At 41.0% G+C, this 17,504-nt stretch overlaps 1 protein-coding gene across 1 annotated transcript in view; it reads right to left on the bottom strand.

The window, feature by feature from the left end:
- Positions 1–17,504, bottom strand: part of ACVR1 (activin A receptor type 1) — a 131,266-nt gene that overhangs the window by 9,558 nt on the left and 104,204 nt on the right. The window contains exons 7-9 of the mRNA XM_027560249.1: positions 14,292–14,438; positions 6,923–7,198; positions 2,664–2,861 (exon numbers count right to left, since the gene is read on the bottom strand). Of these exons, the coding sequence (XP_027416050.1) occupies positions 2,664–2,861; positions 6,923–7,198; positions 14,292–14,438 (621 nt within the window). The remainder of the gene's footprint in view (positions 1–2,663; positions 2,862–6,922; positions 7,199–14,291; positions 14,439–17,504) is intronic.

The following is a 17,504-nucleotide window of genomic DNA, read 5'->3' as shown; positions in this document are numbered from 1 at the left end:
GATATTGTAAATTAGAACAACTCTTATGGAAAGCAATTTGGCAATATGCGTCAAGCCATAAAAACATCCATATTCTTTGACCTAATAGGTCTACTTTGTCTCAGATTAAGAATAATTCCCTAAATGAAAAAGTTATATGAAGAAAGACATCTACTATTGGCCCCATATGGAGGAGACAGGATATCTAACAATATGGAAACAGTTAAATTCATGAACTGACCATTAATATGACCGCCAAAAATGAAAACAGATTAACATTAAAAAACCACAAATGAAGAAGATACAAACTATATCTAAGAATTACAGAATTACAACTAAGTAAAATATATAATATATATGTGCTTGCATAAAGAAGAAGGCGAAAGAAGCGTGAACGTTGCAAGGCAAAGGCAAATCCTACTCATTTTTCTGTTTGGGGATAATAATAATACTAAATATTAATAGATCTATCTGCAAGCAGCCTTGAACACTCACAAGTTTGAGTTTGGATAAACTAATTTCTGTCTTTGTGTATGTACATATTCATGGGAGAAGGGAAACTCGAGAAAGAGGGAAATACCAAATTAGTCATTGTCAAGGGACAGTGGCTGATTTAAAATGAGACTTAACCACCCCCTAAAAATCAAACCACAGAACAGTAGCTCAACCCACAAAAGTTTAGGAAACAGAGAACAATCTAAACCATGATGTAAGTAGGAGATCAGGAAATCAGAAAACATCCAAAATAGTCTCTCTCCCTCTACCCTTCACGATTTTCAGAAATAATGTTAGAAGATAGACTGAGAAAACTATGATTTGTTGAGCTACATTTTAAACCAATGACTCTAATTTCCAACTGACTCCTATTAATCACAGCTGATCTTCAAAAGCCATTTGGGTTTAAGCCTGTGACACAGGGAACGAATTTGCAACACGAGTTCTTACAAAGCCCAAGTCCCGAGTTTCTGCCAAGTTCAGCTTTCATCACACAGGCTGGCCTGGCACAGCTCCAGCACCCACAGCTGGATTGCTACCATCCTGGCCTTGGAACATTAACTTCCTCTTCATCTGGGGCAAGTTTCCCATCACACGGTTTATTATGACACCAATCCTTTTCTAACCTGTTTAAGATAAACTAATTAGAATTCGATTTTCAGTTCTAAGCCTCTCAAGAATTATTAGGGAGGGACATGGGGGAAATGAAGTTGCTGTGCAATTTCAGGCAAAGTTCAGACAGAACTTTATAAATCAGCAAAACAATCACTCTGTTGCAAACAATTCTCAAGGCGCTTGAATGGCACAAAACGCAAGTCAGTAGCTCCCAACAATTGAGAAACAATTACCAAGAAAATGTTCATGACTCCATCCAAAAAAAAAAAAAAAAATCTTTAAAAGAACTGTCAGGTTACAATGTTTGCGTGCTTATGTTTAATCTGAAACAAGGACTTTGATACCCTTAGAGAGTTTGTTAAACTCTGCTTGGGGGTAGGGGGGAGGCGGTGCAGAGGAGGGAACGCTACCCCAAAGGCTTGCCAATTTAAATTATTACACACTAAAACTATGTTACCCCAATTCCACTTCCCTCACAGAACCTCCTATTCTCTGGCTGTGTTATTCTCAAAAATTATGGTTGCCCCAAGAATTTCAATCATTACAAGAAAGTATCAGTGGAAGGTGAGATGGAGCCTGTGTTTGCGACTCCATGCATTCTCTAATACTTTAAATCTAGGATCCCAGTGGGTCCCAGGAAGGCAGAGCATCTCCTGAAAATGAGTATCAGTTTAAACATATAGCATTTTCATCTGCTTTCCGAGAATAATTTCCAGATGTGTCCTCTGTGAAGTAAGACTTCCAGTTGTGAAGGTGTGAAGAGGTCGATTTAGTGGATTTGAGAGATGCTGCTCTGATACCCACTTTGTGGGTAGATGAGATACATGTTGTACTTGAATGAGAATAGGTATTGCCTCCAGAATGCAGTAAACTTAAAGTTCAACAGTGCATTTTTGGTATTTTTGGCTGATAAGAAAGACGGAGGTGAAAAGTTATGGTAGGGAATATAGGTTAAGAGTTATCGACAAATATGTGCTTCCCTAGTGGCTAAGGCAACACCACCATTTCATGAAACTTTGTTATACGAGGACCAGGATGAGCCTCCTATTCAGAGCTTCCTGGATGTAAACTTCACTTACTCAGCAAGTACAGCCTGCTTCTTACAAAGGAGTGAATTCCTAGTGTGCAACTTGAGTCTCTTCTCAATAATCCAAACTTGAGAAGTAAACTTATCTACAATAGCAAGATTCACCCTTAGATTTACTTGAGCATTCTCCTCATGATAAACACCACTTGGGAAAAGAGCAGAGGAGGAGGAAGAATAGGAGAAAGACAGAATCACGAGGATGGAGGAAAGAAGAAAAATATGGACTGAAGGAAAAATACCAACAATCAAGGAATATGTAGTCTCTTGCAGAAATACTTTTTCTATCACCATCTCCTTTTATGCAGTTGAAACAGACTGCCCTTAGGCACCTTCCACCGACCAGCCATAAATCAAATATAAATGCCGACAGCTTCACAAATATGATTCATGGAACAATGTGGACTTAAATATTCCCTTTGCCCTTTTAAAGGCAGCAGGATCAAGAGGACTCAGACAAGGACAACATTATATGAGATCAGTTACCTACCATTGCTCACCATCCGCCTGGCCACCTCCCACAAGACAAGTCCAAAGGCCCAAATATCGACTCTCTTGTAAGAATCAAAACAATCCACCTGGATGGTTTCATCAAGAACTTCGGGGGCCATGTAGCGTTTGGTGCCCACACGGGGGTTGTTCCCCACATCGAGCTGATTGGTGCTCTGGGAATGCATGACTGCCAGGCCTAAAAGGAAGAAGACAACAGTGTCAACCCACTCCCTTTCTCACAGAGGGTTGCTGAAGGTTTTCAACCCAACCCAGTCAACTGTGCCCTCTTGTGGCACTCAAGGTGACTGCCACATTCCCCCCAACACCCCCGCCCCCCGCCCAGTCATCCCTGGAGTGCTGTTGTGATGACTTAGGTGAGAGCAGGAAACAGGGCTGATGCCAGAAACATCCTGGGTGTATTAAGTTAATATAGGAACCTCAGAGACAAAAAGATTTTGAGTGAATTATACACCAAATCAATATGAAGCTGGTGTTCAGAATCCACAAGGAAACAGACTCACTTGTTAAATGGGAGCCTCAAAAGAAGCTCTCAGCTCCAGTACAGCTCCCACTGGTCTCCAAACAAATTTCAAACCGTTTGAAGAAGGGACTTTGAGGTAATTTATCATGACACAAAGAGGCGACTGCTTCAGGCCCTGCTCTATCCCTGAAAAAGGACCACTCACCTGAACAGTTGTTATTGTTAAGTCGCTCATTCATGTCGACTCTTTATGACCCCCTGGACTGTAGCTCGCCAGGCTCCTCTGCCCATGGGATTCTCCAGGCAAGAATACTGGAGTGGGTTGCCGTTTCCTTCTCCAGGGGATCTTCCCAACCCAGGGATCGAACCCACGTCTCCTGAATTGACAGGTGGGTTCTTTACTACTGAGCCACCTGGAAAGCTCCATCTGAACAGTAACCTGGGCCAAACCCACAGGCTTTTTTCTCAACAGCCACATGTACAGAGAACAATAAGCTGACCCCAGATTCAAAGCACAGCTCTCATGTTAAATGGTTTTGAAGCACTTTCTTAAGCCATGACTCATTTCGGAATTCCTCAGCCAACTAAAGAGACCCACATTCCTCACAAACCAAGGGACAGATACACGCATGGTTTATTTGAGAATGGAATTTTTGATGCATAGGCAGACCAACTGAAAATGATTTCTCTGACACTGAGAATAATGAAAATTGCCAGAGTGGAGTTAGCAGGCTGTGTAAACCTTTGTATCTCAGTGGGGATCCCTCAAGTCATCTGTGGAGGATGCTTCTCCTCCCAGTCCATGGCTCTGAATGGGTGGGATGACGACTCCATATACAGCCGGGAGATAGCATGCATGTCATCCCAGCCTTAATAATTACCAGAGACACTGGCAACTGCGTCTGACTCAGACTGATTCCTCTTTCCCTTAATTTTATAATCAATCCTAAGATTCCATAGCTACTATGAACATTTCCCAAATCATATATGCCCCTCCACCATTTCCAGAACCAAACAGTCAAGATAACAGAATACAAAACAAGTCCAATTTAAACAGGCATAGAGATGCTAGCTGTGGTGGTTTTAAAATATACCCATGAGTGTTTTGAAACTTCTCCCTTAAAGAGGGGAAACTCAGTTCCCCATGCCTTGAGCAGGGGCTGGACCATCAAAGACAATAAGGCAGAAAAGTGTGTGTTATTTTCAAGATTAGGACATAGAAGGCACATGTTTCCCTGTTTGCTCTCTGGGGTCATTCACAGTGTTGGAGGTAACTCCAGCAGCCCAGTGAACAGGACCATATGAAAAGGAGCCGAGCATGGCATGTGAGTGAGCAGCATGAGAGTGAGCCATCCTGGAGGTTCCTCCAGCCCCAAGCAAGCCTTCAGATGCCTTGCAGCCCTGGCTGACCGCATGACTGTTACCCTCTAAGATCCTGAGCCAGAACCATAGACTTGAGTTGAGCTTGACTGTTACCCTTCTAAGATCATGAGTCAGAACCACAGACCCAAGTTGTTCTGAGACTGCTGACTTGACTGTGTGAGATAATAAATTTGTGTTCTTCTAAGCTGCTAAGTTTTAGAGGTAATTCGTTTCCCAATAATCAGTAATTACACTAACTAAAGAGACAAACCAACCAAATGACATGTACTTCAATTCCTATTTCAAAAAAACTGGAAAAACTTGAAAATGGATAGTAAATGATATTAAAGAATAATCAGTAACTTTTAGGTGTGATAAAGTATGATTATGCAAGAGAAGTATTTCTAGGGGGTTCATTTTGGAGCATTTAGGAGTAAAGAATTGTGATGTCTACAATTTATTTTCTAATGAATTTGCAAATATATATACTCAAGTCACATATAGATAAAGGAAATTTGGCAAAATTTTAGTAACTGTTGAATCTAGGTGTTGTGGATATGAATGATCATCAAACTATTTTTTCAGTCTTCATGTTTGAGTTTTTTTATAATCAAAAGTTAGGAAAATACAATACTAGTATTTTTGCTAAAATACTGGTAGTTTTGCAATATTAATAACAACGTAATTGTGACTCTTAATTTCTAGGTATAAAGTAAAAAGCTAATATAAATTGTGGTCGCATAGGAACAATCTCCTGTACTACTGATCGACTTCCCTGAATACCCCTTAAAACATAAAGTTGTATTTGAAACCATGAATCCAATTGGAGGGCTGTAGGCCAAAATACATGTAATTAAATAATTAATCAGTTGGGTTTGCTGCAAATTTCTCCCAAGTCCCATAAACCAAAACCAACAGCTGCCTCAGTCTGCCCATCTTCCCTTGGCCTCTGAACTATAACAGTATCTACCATTTAAATGATTATTTGCAAAGCATTTATAAAATTTCTGAATCTTACACAAGAATCGTGTGAGGCATAATTGACTTTCAGTAACATGAATTAATACATGAACACACTATTATAAAAGTTTCAAACACCAGAGAAGTACAAGGCACAGTATCAAACACTGAAGTCCCCCTTGCTAAGCTCCCCGACTCCTGCACTGAGTATAAGCAGGTCAGCAATTCGGGCAGGTAAACAGATGGAAGGACCTGCATAAGAACACTGGGTCAGTAACTGGGAAACACACACCACCTTAGCTTCACGACTCCTGGCATAGTCTAACAGCCTTCTACACCACAACTTGCCACAACAAAAGTGTTAGTGTCATGCCTTCTCACACTTGGAAAACACTGTAAAATAATTTCTCAATGTGAACACAAGGACTTGAAAGGGATTCAAAAGAAAGTTTTCTGATATGTCAAATATTGTGTTTAATAACAAACAATTTTATCATTTATGTAGTTAGAGCTCATACTGCCTAAACCTTTATTAGTGTACCTACAATGATATGAAAATAAGATAAACATTTTTTATCCAAGTAGAGTGGGCATCCCCAATAGTTCACTGTAATGAAGACCCCATATTACAATTTAGTTCTCATTAGCCTATCATTCAGCCAATATTCTAGGGGTCTAGGGTAAGTAGGTTTTATACAGAATGCCACTGTAAATGAAAAGTCTTATTTATAATGCAATTAAAGCTACATTAAGAATCACTCTACCACCTAAGAATGAGATATCTCAGCAGAGCAAATGGTAAATTGGTTTGGGGATTTTTCCCCTCCTCTTTGATTTAAATAATTTTGCGTTGGTTACAGAAGAACAACTTTAGATACCATTTTAAAGATAAACTCATTCCATAGGTTATCTAACTGTGTACCGACTTTCTGTAAAGGCTTGTGAAATCAGAAAGCACCAGGAGTGGTTGCCTCTCAGGGTGGGTTGGGGCAGGAACAAACTGAACCAGTCCAAAATGACTTTCTAGGGTAACAGGAAGGTTTCTGTCTTGACAGGGATTTGGACTTTACAGCATCTGTCAAAACTCTGAGAGTTAAGATCTGTGCAATTAATGTGACATATAAATTTTACCTGAAAAGAAAAAAGTAAAAACTTGCAGTGAATGATACAGTGGTGTGTATGCTGAAGCCACCGGAAGGAAGGGCTCTTTTGTCTGTAGTTTACTTTGAAATGTACCAAGACTGAGGTGTACTGATAAATAGGAGGCTGGATATGTGATAACAGTAAAATGTTCATGGGAGAATCTAGGTGGTAAATACACAGGTGTTCACCACGAAGCCATTTCAATTTGCATTCCTGAAATTTTTCCTAACAGTGTTAGGAGAGAAAAAGATGCAACCCAGCTAAACGGGAACATGACAAAAGTTAAAAAAATAGTAAATTAAAAAATTTACCCAAATCTGCTATGCAACACTGTCCATTCTTCTTAACCAGGATGTTTTTGCTTTTTAGATCTCGGTGAGCAATGGCCGGTTTCCCTTGGGTCCCAAAGATCTCTATGTGCAAATGTGCGAGACCGCTCGCTATGGACAGCACTATTCTCAGGCAGCTCACTGTATCCAGAGTAGTAAGCTGAAGGTAGTCGTACAGCGATCCCATTTCATGATAATGTGTGATCAACCACAACTGTGTACTGGAGTGTCTTGATGTCATGTCTGAAGCAATGAAACCTGGAGAGCGCAATGACAAAAATTAACAGACAAGTGAGAATTCCACATTACAGCTTGAGTACACAGAAACAGTGACCCATATAGTAGAGATCACCCATGACAAAAATAATTAAACTCATCAACTACCATGAAAGAAGGTTTACAGAGGCATCAGCAGAGAAATAGAATGTACTTATTAATGCATTCAAAAGGCACTGCTAATGAACAGGAAATTTTCATATTCACTTCCATTAAAATATTTTACATTGCATTAAGATTCAGATAGGAATAATGTCTTTGTGCTTACCCACAATGATAGTGTCAAACCCTTCATCGTGCTGGCATTCCAAGCACAGATCATTCATCGTCCACCCAGAGAGAACATAAAACCTAGAACCTAGACACCTGTGTTCCAGTCTCGATCTGCCTGTGATCTGCTGTGTAATATTGGACAACTCGTTTGTGCTCTTTGGATTGTCTCTGTTGTAAAATCAAGGGGTGAGTTTATATTAAACAGCTGACTGATTCATTAAATGTAAAAAGGAATCTATCAAATATAACAAGCATCCTCTTCGTCAGTCACACAGGACAATCAAGATGATGGTATTTGTAGGCTAGACAACACAGATTTGAAAAGGAAATATTACAGTATAATGTGAAAACAGCCTTATTGTATACTAATATGTGCAAAGGACAACAGGAGCCCAGAGCAGGGAATCATAACTCAGACTAGATGTTACAGCAGGCTTCCATCAAGAAGTGACTACTGAAGTGGTCTTGAAAAGAAGTGACATACTCGTCCTGTGATAAACCATAAAAGAAAAGAATATGAAAATTTATATATATATGTATAACCGAGTCACTGTGCTGTGAAGCAGAAATTAATGTGACACTTTATGTCAACTATACTTCAATAACATTTTTTTTTAAGTGAGATGTTGAAAGATGTAGATACAGAGGAAGGAAGAAACTTTTCTAGACATTCTGAGCGAACTTTTCAGCACATTGAAGGAACTTGAAGTCAGAGGCACTTCTTAACCTGTGAAATAGTGTACCAGTCTTTTCTGCTACAGAGATGCTTTCCTAGCACTATAGATCTATGCCTTATGAACACACTTGATGGAGAGTGAAATTTAGAACTTAGAAATAAATATAAGGGGATTTTTTTTAAAAAAAGAGAGATAAGACTTGAAGAATTAAATAACTTGTGAAAGTATGAAAGAAAAGGAAAACACTTAAAATGCTTTATATAAAGTACTTTATATAAAATTTATAACACTTTCAGAAATTTTGATTTTTATAACATTTTCACAAATTGGGATTTTTCTCAATAGACCAGTAGGATAAATATCATTATACTCATTTTACAAATAATTGAGTTGCTGCTGGGAGGTGCCAAGGATCACACAGCTATTAAGTTGCTACTAACTCCACGTTTGATGCTAGCTGCCCTGATGCACCATACCTTACATAAGAAAGTGCTGGGAACAGAGAGGAGTACCTAATTTGGTCATCAGCAACAGAAGCCGTTACTAATTAGTGAGAACTAGCAGTGTGCCAGACAGGTTTAAATACCCCATGTGCAATCCTCCAACAACCACATGAACAGGAAGGCTTACATCACTAACATTAAAGTCACTGACACTAAGGCCAGTAAGCTTACTGACATTAAGGCCAATAACGTTAAGGTCATTGACATCAACATCAGTAAGCCAGCCAGCAGTCTGGCTCTAGAACCCATTCTCTTCCCTACCAATTCATCCTGCCTTCAGACAAGCTGGCTTCTACTCAGAGAAAGACAATCCTGACATCTGTACCCATGGGACATCTGTAAAGTGAACTGAATAGCACTTCGACACCTTGAGGTGGTCCCTCAGCCAGCCTTAGTCTCTCACTGTTCTCCAGCCTGTCTTTGTGTCCCCATAGCTGATGCTCTTGAACCCTTAGCTGACCATAACATAATTCAAACTGTGCACTTAGATGTCAGTTATTCTTGCGAAAGAAAATATTTCTGCTACAACAAGGTACTATTCGATAGCTGTGCTGGTGCTTAGTCGCTCAGTTGTGTCTGAGTCTTTGTGACCCCAGGGACTGTAGCCTACCAGGCTCCTCTGTCCATGGGATTCGCCAGGCAGGAATACTGGAGTGGGTTGCCATTTCCTCCTCCAGGGGATCTTCCTGACTCAGGGATCTAACCCACGTCTACTACTGTGTCTCTTGCATTGCTGGCAGATTCTTTACCCACTGAGCCATCAGGGAATACCCTATTGTATAGCACAAGGAACTATATTCAATATCCTGAGATTAAACCATAACAGAAAAGAACACATAAAAGAATGTGTGTGTGTGTGTGTGTGTGTGTGTGTGTGTGTGTGTATATATATATGGATCACTTTGCTGTATAGCAGAAATTAATGCAACATTGTAAATCAACTGTACTTCAATTTTTAAACATTTCTGCTTAATCATTTTATACCACATAATATCCATCTTTAATGACTTTCTCAAAAATGGGTATCAAACTAGAGAAGCACCACTCAAAAGAAATTAAATCACTGCAATAAATTTGTGTAGCCTTTATTGATTCCTCTGGCCAAGGGAGAGCAGCATCTGATTGATTGAGTGATTAATTAAATAAATAAGTAAATAAGATTCATTCTCTCACCTTCTCTAAGTCCCCAAGTTCTTAGAGAGGGATTTTTTCTGGCCCTTAATTATGATTTAGACCTTCAAGAAAAATGACTTTCAAATAAGTTAGTTAATTAGTTCAGTCGCTCAGTCGTATCCAACTCTGTGCGACCCCATGAATTGCAGCACGCCAGGCCTCCCTGTCCATCACCAACTCCCGGAGTTCACTCAGACTCACGTCCATCGAGTCAGTGATGCCATCCAACCATCTCATCCTCTGTCGTCCCCTTCTCCTCCTGCCCCCAATCCCTCCCAGCATCAGAGTCTTTTCCAATGAGTCAACTCTTGGATTTTTAAAAGCTGTTTACCACTCAAGTGTGAATTTGTAACTACATTTGCTGCAACACGCTAGAGCATTTTTATGGGACGTTTGCAGTTTGAGTCAAAGCCGTCTACTGTTAGTGGAGACTGAACAGGTGCCCGTAAGCTGGAAGTCTGGCCCAACCACTGGATGTGTTCATAACACAGAGAGAAAGTGATTAGGGCAAAAGCCTCTTTCAGAACAGCCAAAGTCATCTTCCCAGGCTCCTCAAGAACTAAAATAAAACCCAAATCTTAAGTGAGGTAAGCAGTACCCTTGTGAGCCTCTTGAGTGGCAGCTCTTGTGGGAACCAGGCGCCAGGCAGCTCTGACCGTGGCGGAGTGAGATCAGCATGCCGTGGCATAGGGTTTGAGAGTGTTAGGCTCCAGAGCAGCACTACTAGGCATTCACATGGCTCACCATCCTGAGCTGGGTGAGCCCATCTCTGACACATAAAATCACCATCTTGGGGGCTGGGAGAGAGGCTCAACAGGGATGGGACATATGTATACTTATGGCTGATTGACACTGTTGTACAGCAGAGACCAATACAACATCGTAAAGCAATTATTCTCCAATTAAACATTTAAAAGAAAAATTTTTTAAAGATTATATAAAATATAAAGAAAATCACCGCCTTGGTTTCCTCGTTTCTAAGTTATGAATAGCACCGTCCTATACGTCAAAGCGGAGAAGGCAATGGCACCCCACTCCAGTACTCTTGCCTGGAAAATCCCATGGATGGAGGAGCCTGGAAGGCTGCAGTCCATGGGGTCACTGAGGGTCGGACATGACTGAGCGACTTCACTTTCACTTTTCACTTTCATGCATTGGAGAAGGAAATGGCAACCCACTCCAGTGTTCTTGCCTGGAGAATCCCAGAACGGGGGAGCCTGGTGAGCTGCTGCCTATGGGGTCACAGAGAGTCGGACACGACTGAAGTGACTTAGCAATAGCAATACGTCAGAGGGTTCCTGTGAGAATAAAAGAATCAGTACAGGTAAAATGCTTTGTAAGATGCCTCCCACACAGTAGGTGTTCAAGTGCAGCTGGTTACTCATAGCTCAAAATAGCTCAGGGTTCAATTACAACCCCAAAATTTGTAATTTAGTATTTTTTAGGTAGTTTCCTTCCAGTTGGTCTAAAAACGTTCTGACATTAAATGGTGAATCAGTACCTTTTAAGAGTATGAGACACTTCTACAGATGGAGAGTATAATGGCTGCACAGTATGAATGTACTTAAATCTCACTTACATGATTAAAATGGTCAACTTAATGGATACTGTGCCATAATTTAAGTGCTATAATCTCTTTTAAAAATTTTCTTGAAGGATAGTTGATGTACAATGTCGTGTTAATTTCTGCTGTACGGCACAGTGATTCAGTTATACATATATATACACTCTTTTTCATATTCTTCTCCATTACTGTTTATCACAGGATGTTGAATATAGTTCCCTATGCTATAGACTGGGACCTTGATGTTTACCCAGTCTATATTTAAGTTTGCATCTGCTAGTCCCAAACTCCCAATACTTCCCTCCACCATCCTCCACCCCCCGCTGCCACAAGTCTGTTCTCTACATCTGTGAGTCTGTTTGTGTTTTAGAGATAAATTCATGTCATATTTTAGATTTAACATGTAAGTGATGTCATGTGTACCATAATTTAAAAAAAAAAAAAAAAGAGTGTAAGATGACAGGAATTCCCTGGTGATCCAGTGGTTTATTGGGACACAGTGTTTTCACTACCAGACAGGGGCAATCCCTGGACGGTGAACCTCCCAAAAGCTGTGCAGCTTGGCCAAAAAAAAAAGGTTTTTGGACTGAAAATCTCACATTAACTCAATCTCCCTGGCTTTAGTGATGAGGAAAAGGGTGCTCAGAAACATACAACTCTGGCCCAGAGTCACACTGTGGGCCTCTAATTATGTGAGAGTAGAAACCAGCTTCCCAAGCTCCCAGACAGTGTTCGAACACCATAATACAGCCTCCCATCATTCACTTACCTGCTGACTTCTACATGAGACAAAGCAGAAGAAAGAGTTAATTGTTTTAGGGAGATAAACAGTGAGGGTCCAGAACTCTGTGTGTGTGTGTGTGTGTGTATACACAATTATGTATTTCTTGGGGGCTAGAGTTGGCAGTACTCAGGGGTTGGGGGAAATCACGATCTCATATTCAAAACAATATGCTCTTTTGATAGAAAAGAAAATGATCACAGAAAACCTCCAAGCCTCTACATTCAAAAAGCTGCTAAAGAAGAAGTTAAAACTGAAAAAGGTAATACATTTTCTATGCACCTTCTCATCTAAAGGGACTGACTACACAGTAAAATTAATCCATGTAGCTGTAATTATGATGAGGGTACCAGATCTCATGAATTCAGAATTCTGAGGATCATGAGGTAAGAAGAAGTGGGCAATGTTTTGCCTTCTATGCTCACACTAACTTCTCTCCCATGAATTGTACTGCAAAGGTGCCTTTCAAATTTCCAGAGTGATTAAATCCAATTTAATCAATATTTACTGAGCACCTACCATGTGCAGGGAACTGTCCCCAGGATGGGGTGTGAAAACAAAAACCTTATCAGTTACAACCAGGAAAACAGGAGTATCTACCCTTCTACAGTCATGGAGAAGATTAATGAGAAAACGGACATGACATGCAGCAGTGCTTACTGCATGGTAACTAAGCATGACTGCTGTTACACACACACAAACTACAGCATAAGGCAGTGTATGGTAAGAGTTATCTAGTGGAGGTACAAAGTACAGGCGGGCAGAAGAGTACAGGTAGACCCCTTGGGAGAGTCTGGAAGGGAACTGAGAAGTTTTGATGCAAGAAGGGGTGGCTGGAGCAGGGGTGTGGGGAGAGTGGGTGAGCAGGAGCCACACGACAAAGGCATGGACGATACCAAGGAATAACAAATATCGCAAGCGGCTGCGTGTGGGCATGTGTGTAGAGGAAGCAGCAGACATTCCTTGAGACCTCAAAACAGAGCACCTGGGATGCCGGGCTCAGACGTCACAAATGTTGCGAGCGGTGTGAGAGTCAAAGACATTTTGAGCAGGAGCATCTCAGCTCCCCAGTGCAAGGTAACTTAGTACCACAAGATGGACTGGAAAGGCAAGACCAACAGCAGTGACAAGTGAGGAGAACTAGGTAAGGCCTGGGGCCCAGCGGGGAGGGGAAGGGAGAAAAGGACACCAGAAACAGACGCTTCTGAGACGAAACATACCATCAAACTGTTAGAGTCGAGCATTGAACAACTTTCATACCATGATTTGCAGACAACCTGACTCAGGCTTCAGTAATACACTGGCAAATACTACACTGGCAGTACTGGAATAGAAATGAATTCTCGCAATGGCCTTCCTGTAAGCCACACCCAATCCAGTAGCCATGAAGTAGCCAACACTATCCTATAATAGTCAAATTCTATAGAAACTTTACATCCACTCTTAAAGAAGCACTCCAGGCAGCACTCCTCGCACAGGTATTAGTATAAACACGTTTAGAGAAACTTTTCAGAGAAGTCAACGGACTAAAGAAATATTCTAACTCTATACTTCCATAGCAGTATTTCAATCAGCTCTTCACATATTTCACAAATGTTTCCAAGCTTTAGTTTCCAAATTAAAATGTATGCTAAATCCCTCTCTAAATCTGGGCTTTAAAAAGCAATGCCTTGTTTGAAGGAATGTGCATTTAATTATGATGTCCCTGGGAGCTATGAATCTCTAGGAAATCGTCCAAAGATCTTTCTTAGCTTGATTCAAGTAATAAATATTCAAAAAGGGTGGGGTAAGCAGAACTACGGAGGAAGCCTTGAAGTGAACAATATGGGGCAAATTTTTGTTATTTAAATAACAACCTGCAGAGGAAGACTTAGCAATAACAATTTCCTTTTCATCATCCAGAGAATCTTCAAACTTAGCTTCTCTGCAGATTTAAACAAGAGATTGGTGTGAAAAGAAAATTCAACAGTGTATATAAATGCTGACGGTCCCTATGTCACCATTCAGGAGAGACTTGCACATTCACACACACCCAATCAGAGAGGGCAAAGGCAGGCAGTTATTTCTTTCTAGAAAAAAACTGATGTGGGGATTGTGTACTTACCTAAGATATTTTCATGCCTCAGCATCACAGTGTTGTACAATTCTGTTTCCCTAAACCACGACTTCTCATCCCGGGAGGAAAAGATCTTCACAGCGACGTTCTCCCCTTGCCAGCTGCCCCTCCACACCTCGCCATACCTGCCCTTCCCTGTGGAAAGCAGCACAGAGGTGACACTGGGCAGGAGGACAGGACAGGTCACCAATTAACACTGTGCCCGCCACTCTCAACCCTCCCTTGGAAAAATGCCACTAGGGAATATGCTAGGTTGGCCAGAAAGTCCATTTGGGCTTTTCTGTAAGATGTTATGACCAACCTGATAAATAGCACTACCTCTTGCTTGTAAAGACATCCAAAAGCAAGGTGTAAACTGCCCCTCCCAGCCTATTGTGATATCACATTAAACACTCTCAGAACCTGCATTCGTACAATGAGCTGCTAGCTACAGAGTTTACATTTATTTACATCCCTCTCTGAAAACATATGAAATGCATATGGTTTGTAAAAGCACATGAAAGTTAGTAAGACTCAGAAAATGGTATAGATTATTAGACTTCAGTGTTGATGAAAACCAAGAAACATGTATGTGGCTAAATTGAATAGCTTATGTGATTACTCCCCTTCATAATGGATCAACACAGACATTTTCTAAGAGTCCAAACTGGTGAATTTACATAGGCCTTTCTATTTTTCACAAAGGAGACTATGAAGTTTGAGATGTGTGCTCTGAAGGATTAACACACACGCACACACAAACAGAACAATACTGGTGTAGGAAACAGACGGGCAGCCACTGCCATCCGTAAAGGGTTTCTTGGCAGAGGATGTATTTCCAAAGAGGATCTGCAAAGTCTTACACATGTAATCCCAGAACAGTCCTGATTTCTGACAGTGGTTATGGGTGTTCCCTTGTGAGACAGTCCCTGTGAGGCCACAAGTGGGCAACCCCGAAAAGGCCACTTGGAGAAGACATTTTCAAAGCACGCTGACTAGCTGTGATCTGATCCATGGAGGACAGTCCTGGCGCAACTGGCAGCTTGTCAACAACATGCTCCTGCTTCCACTCTTCTCCTTAATTACAGGTAGATGATCAGGGAGGTTAAGTGGAGGCGGGAATTACCATGAGACGGTGGGGATCATCACCGGGTATAATCAAAGGTGAAGATGGACGCGGAACCTAGAGCACTACAGCAGGAGATCCAAACTGCAGAGCAGTGGGGCCTTCCGCCAAGGCAAGTGGCTGATGATAATCTCAGCTGGTAATGACTGTACACAGGAATATATGCATATACAGGAATACAGCTCTTTGCTGCAAAACTAAGCCACCGCGAACCCAAACATGGAGAAGGAAAGCATGTCTGTCCAGAAGATTATGTCCTGAAGCATAATCAAACCTGCTCAATCTAGATTCCCTTATGATAAGCAGTGTCTCCCTACTAAATACCAATGACTAATGCAAAGGACTAATCCAAAGACCCTGAACCCAGTAAGGGTCTCTGTGGACCACTGTCAAGTCACAAAAATCGCATTGGGTGCAGGATTAACTTGAATAAAGTCATGGCAATTGTCCAGCATTTGTAGTTTAAGATGAAGACCAGTGCTAAGATCTATAGCATGGACTGCTACAAAATGGAACACTAATCTTCTCCTGCCTTTGGTTCCATTCTGTATCTTTATTAGCCCTTTGTTCTCATATTCCCATTAGGAAGGAAAGAAAAATACCCCAGAGCATTGTGGACATTACTATGTAGTTGCCTCAAATCCTTTTTATAAAGGAAACAGAGACAGATGTCAGCGTAAGTAGACAGAACTGAAACAGAAACCTACTTCAGTGCTTTTCAAAGGCTTTTAAGTTGTCAAATGCTTTTTGCAAATGCAACCTTATGCATAAGTTCCTGAAAACAGAAGCAGAGCTGCCTCAAAGTCCTGGCCATGGAGACCCAAAAAAGGATGCTTTAACACCTGAAATTTAGAGGTTCACTGATCACCACCTGTAACAACTGACCTAGTCCAATTCCCTATATTTTTTAACCCAAAATTGTAAGATACTATCCAAACAGTTCATGACGTATATTTTTATCCAAGGCTGTACTACATGAACACTAGAAGCTACTGAAATGCATGGCTCTTTAGCATTAAGGCAGTAAAATGATGAATCTGAACCATTTTAAAAAATGCTGAAGAATATCGTTACAACCACCAACAGTATGCATTTTTAAAGATGCAGTATCATTTTGTCCTCTGGACTCTGGGGTCCACCTCTGAGGGCTGCTGTTGCGTGAATGGTGAGTACCATGGGACAGCAGCATTGGGATCACTGCCGTCTGATCCCAATCCAGTCACCCTTGTTCATAATCAAATAGGGTATTAGCTGGTATAAGACAACCACTTTGGTTGTAAGCAGTGAGTATGTTGGGAGCTTTTCCACTTTTGTTAATATTTTCCCTACTCACAGTCCACCGTGGAGCAGAAGCATGAAGTGGGAGTTCAGAAACAATCACAGTAGCTAAAGCAGACCTAGAGAAAGGCCACAGGCTACTGCCAGCAGCCTGAGTTCCTGCAGGTGGCGGTCGCTATTTGGACTACCTCTGCCACCTGCCTTCCACTGCTGTATTTGGGGATGTCCTGGCTCCCATGAAACCAGGAAAAGTTGGAGGGTAGCAGCCAAGGGTGAAGCCACCTAGGATGGGTCAGTCACCTCCCAAAAGCCAAAAATGAGATGGCAGGAACTGCAAAGCCAGCTCACGCCTCTCAAACTGGGAGAACCAGGAGGAGTGTGTGGAGATGGTTCTAATCCATTACTGCTACTGTGGCCATCCCTGCACACCATCTAAAGGAGAAATTAATGAAAACTGTCATGTGAATGGCAAATATCCAAAAATCAGGACTTAAAAAAAAAAAAAAAGGCATGCTGCACCATCTTCCAAGAGGACAATTCAGCAATATATAAGACAAGGCATAAAAAGTTAAAAATTTGACCCAGGAGCCCCAATTCCTGGAAGTTTATTCTGCTCACTCAAAAGAAGCAGTATGTGCCAATTTTTTTTTCAAGTATTTTTAAAGTTATTACTCAACAATTACACAACCACTCAGATACCTGTGATGTGTACAAATACATGAAAATGTGTATGAGCTTAAAACTAAAAACAGGGACACATTACATACACACTATGATTACATCTCTACACAAATATAGTCTGATACAGAAAACAAAAA

This window comes from Bos indicus x Bos taurus, chromosome 2, assembly GCF_003369695.1.
Source record: "Bos indicus x Bos taurus breed Angus x Brahman F1 hybrid chromosome 2, Bos_hybrid_MaternalHap_v2.0, whole genome shotgun sequence".
NCBI lineage: Eukaryota > Metazoa > Chordata > Mammalia > Artiodactyla > Bovidae > Bos > Bos indicus x Bos taurus.
The sequence above is the reverse complement of the archived record's forward strand: the minus strand, read 5'-3'. Positions and strand labels throughout refer to the sequence as shown.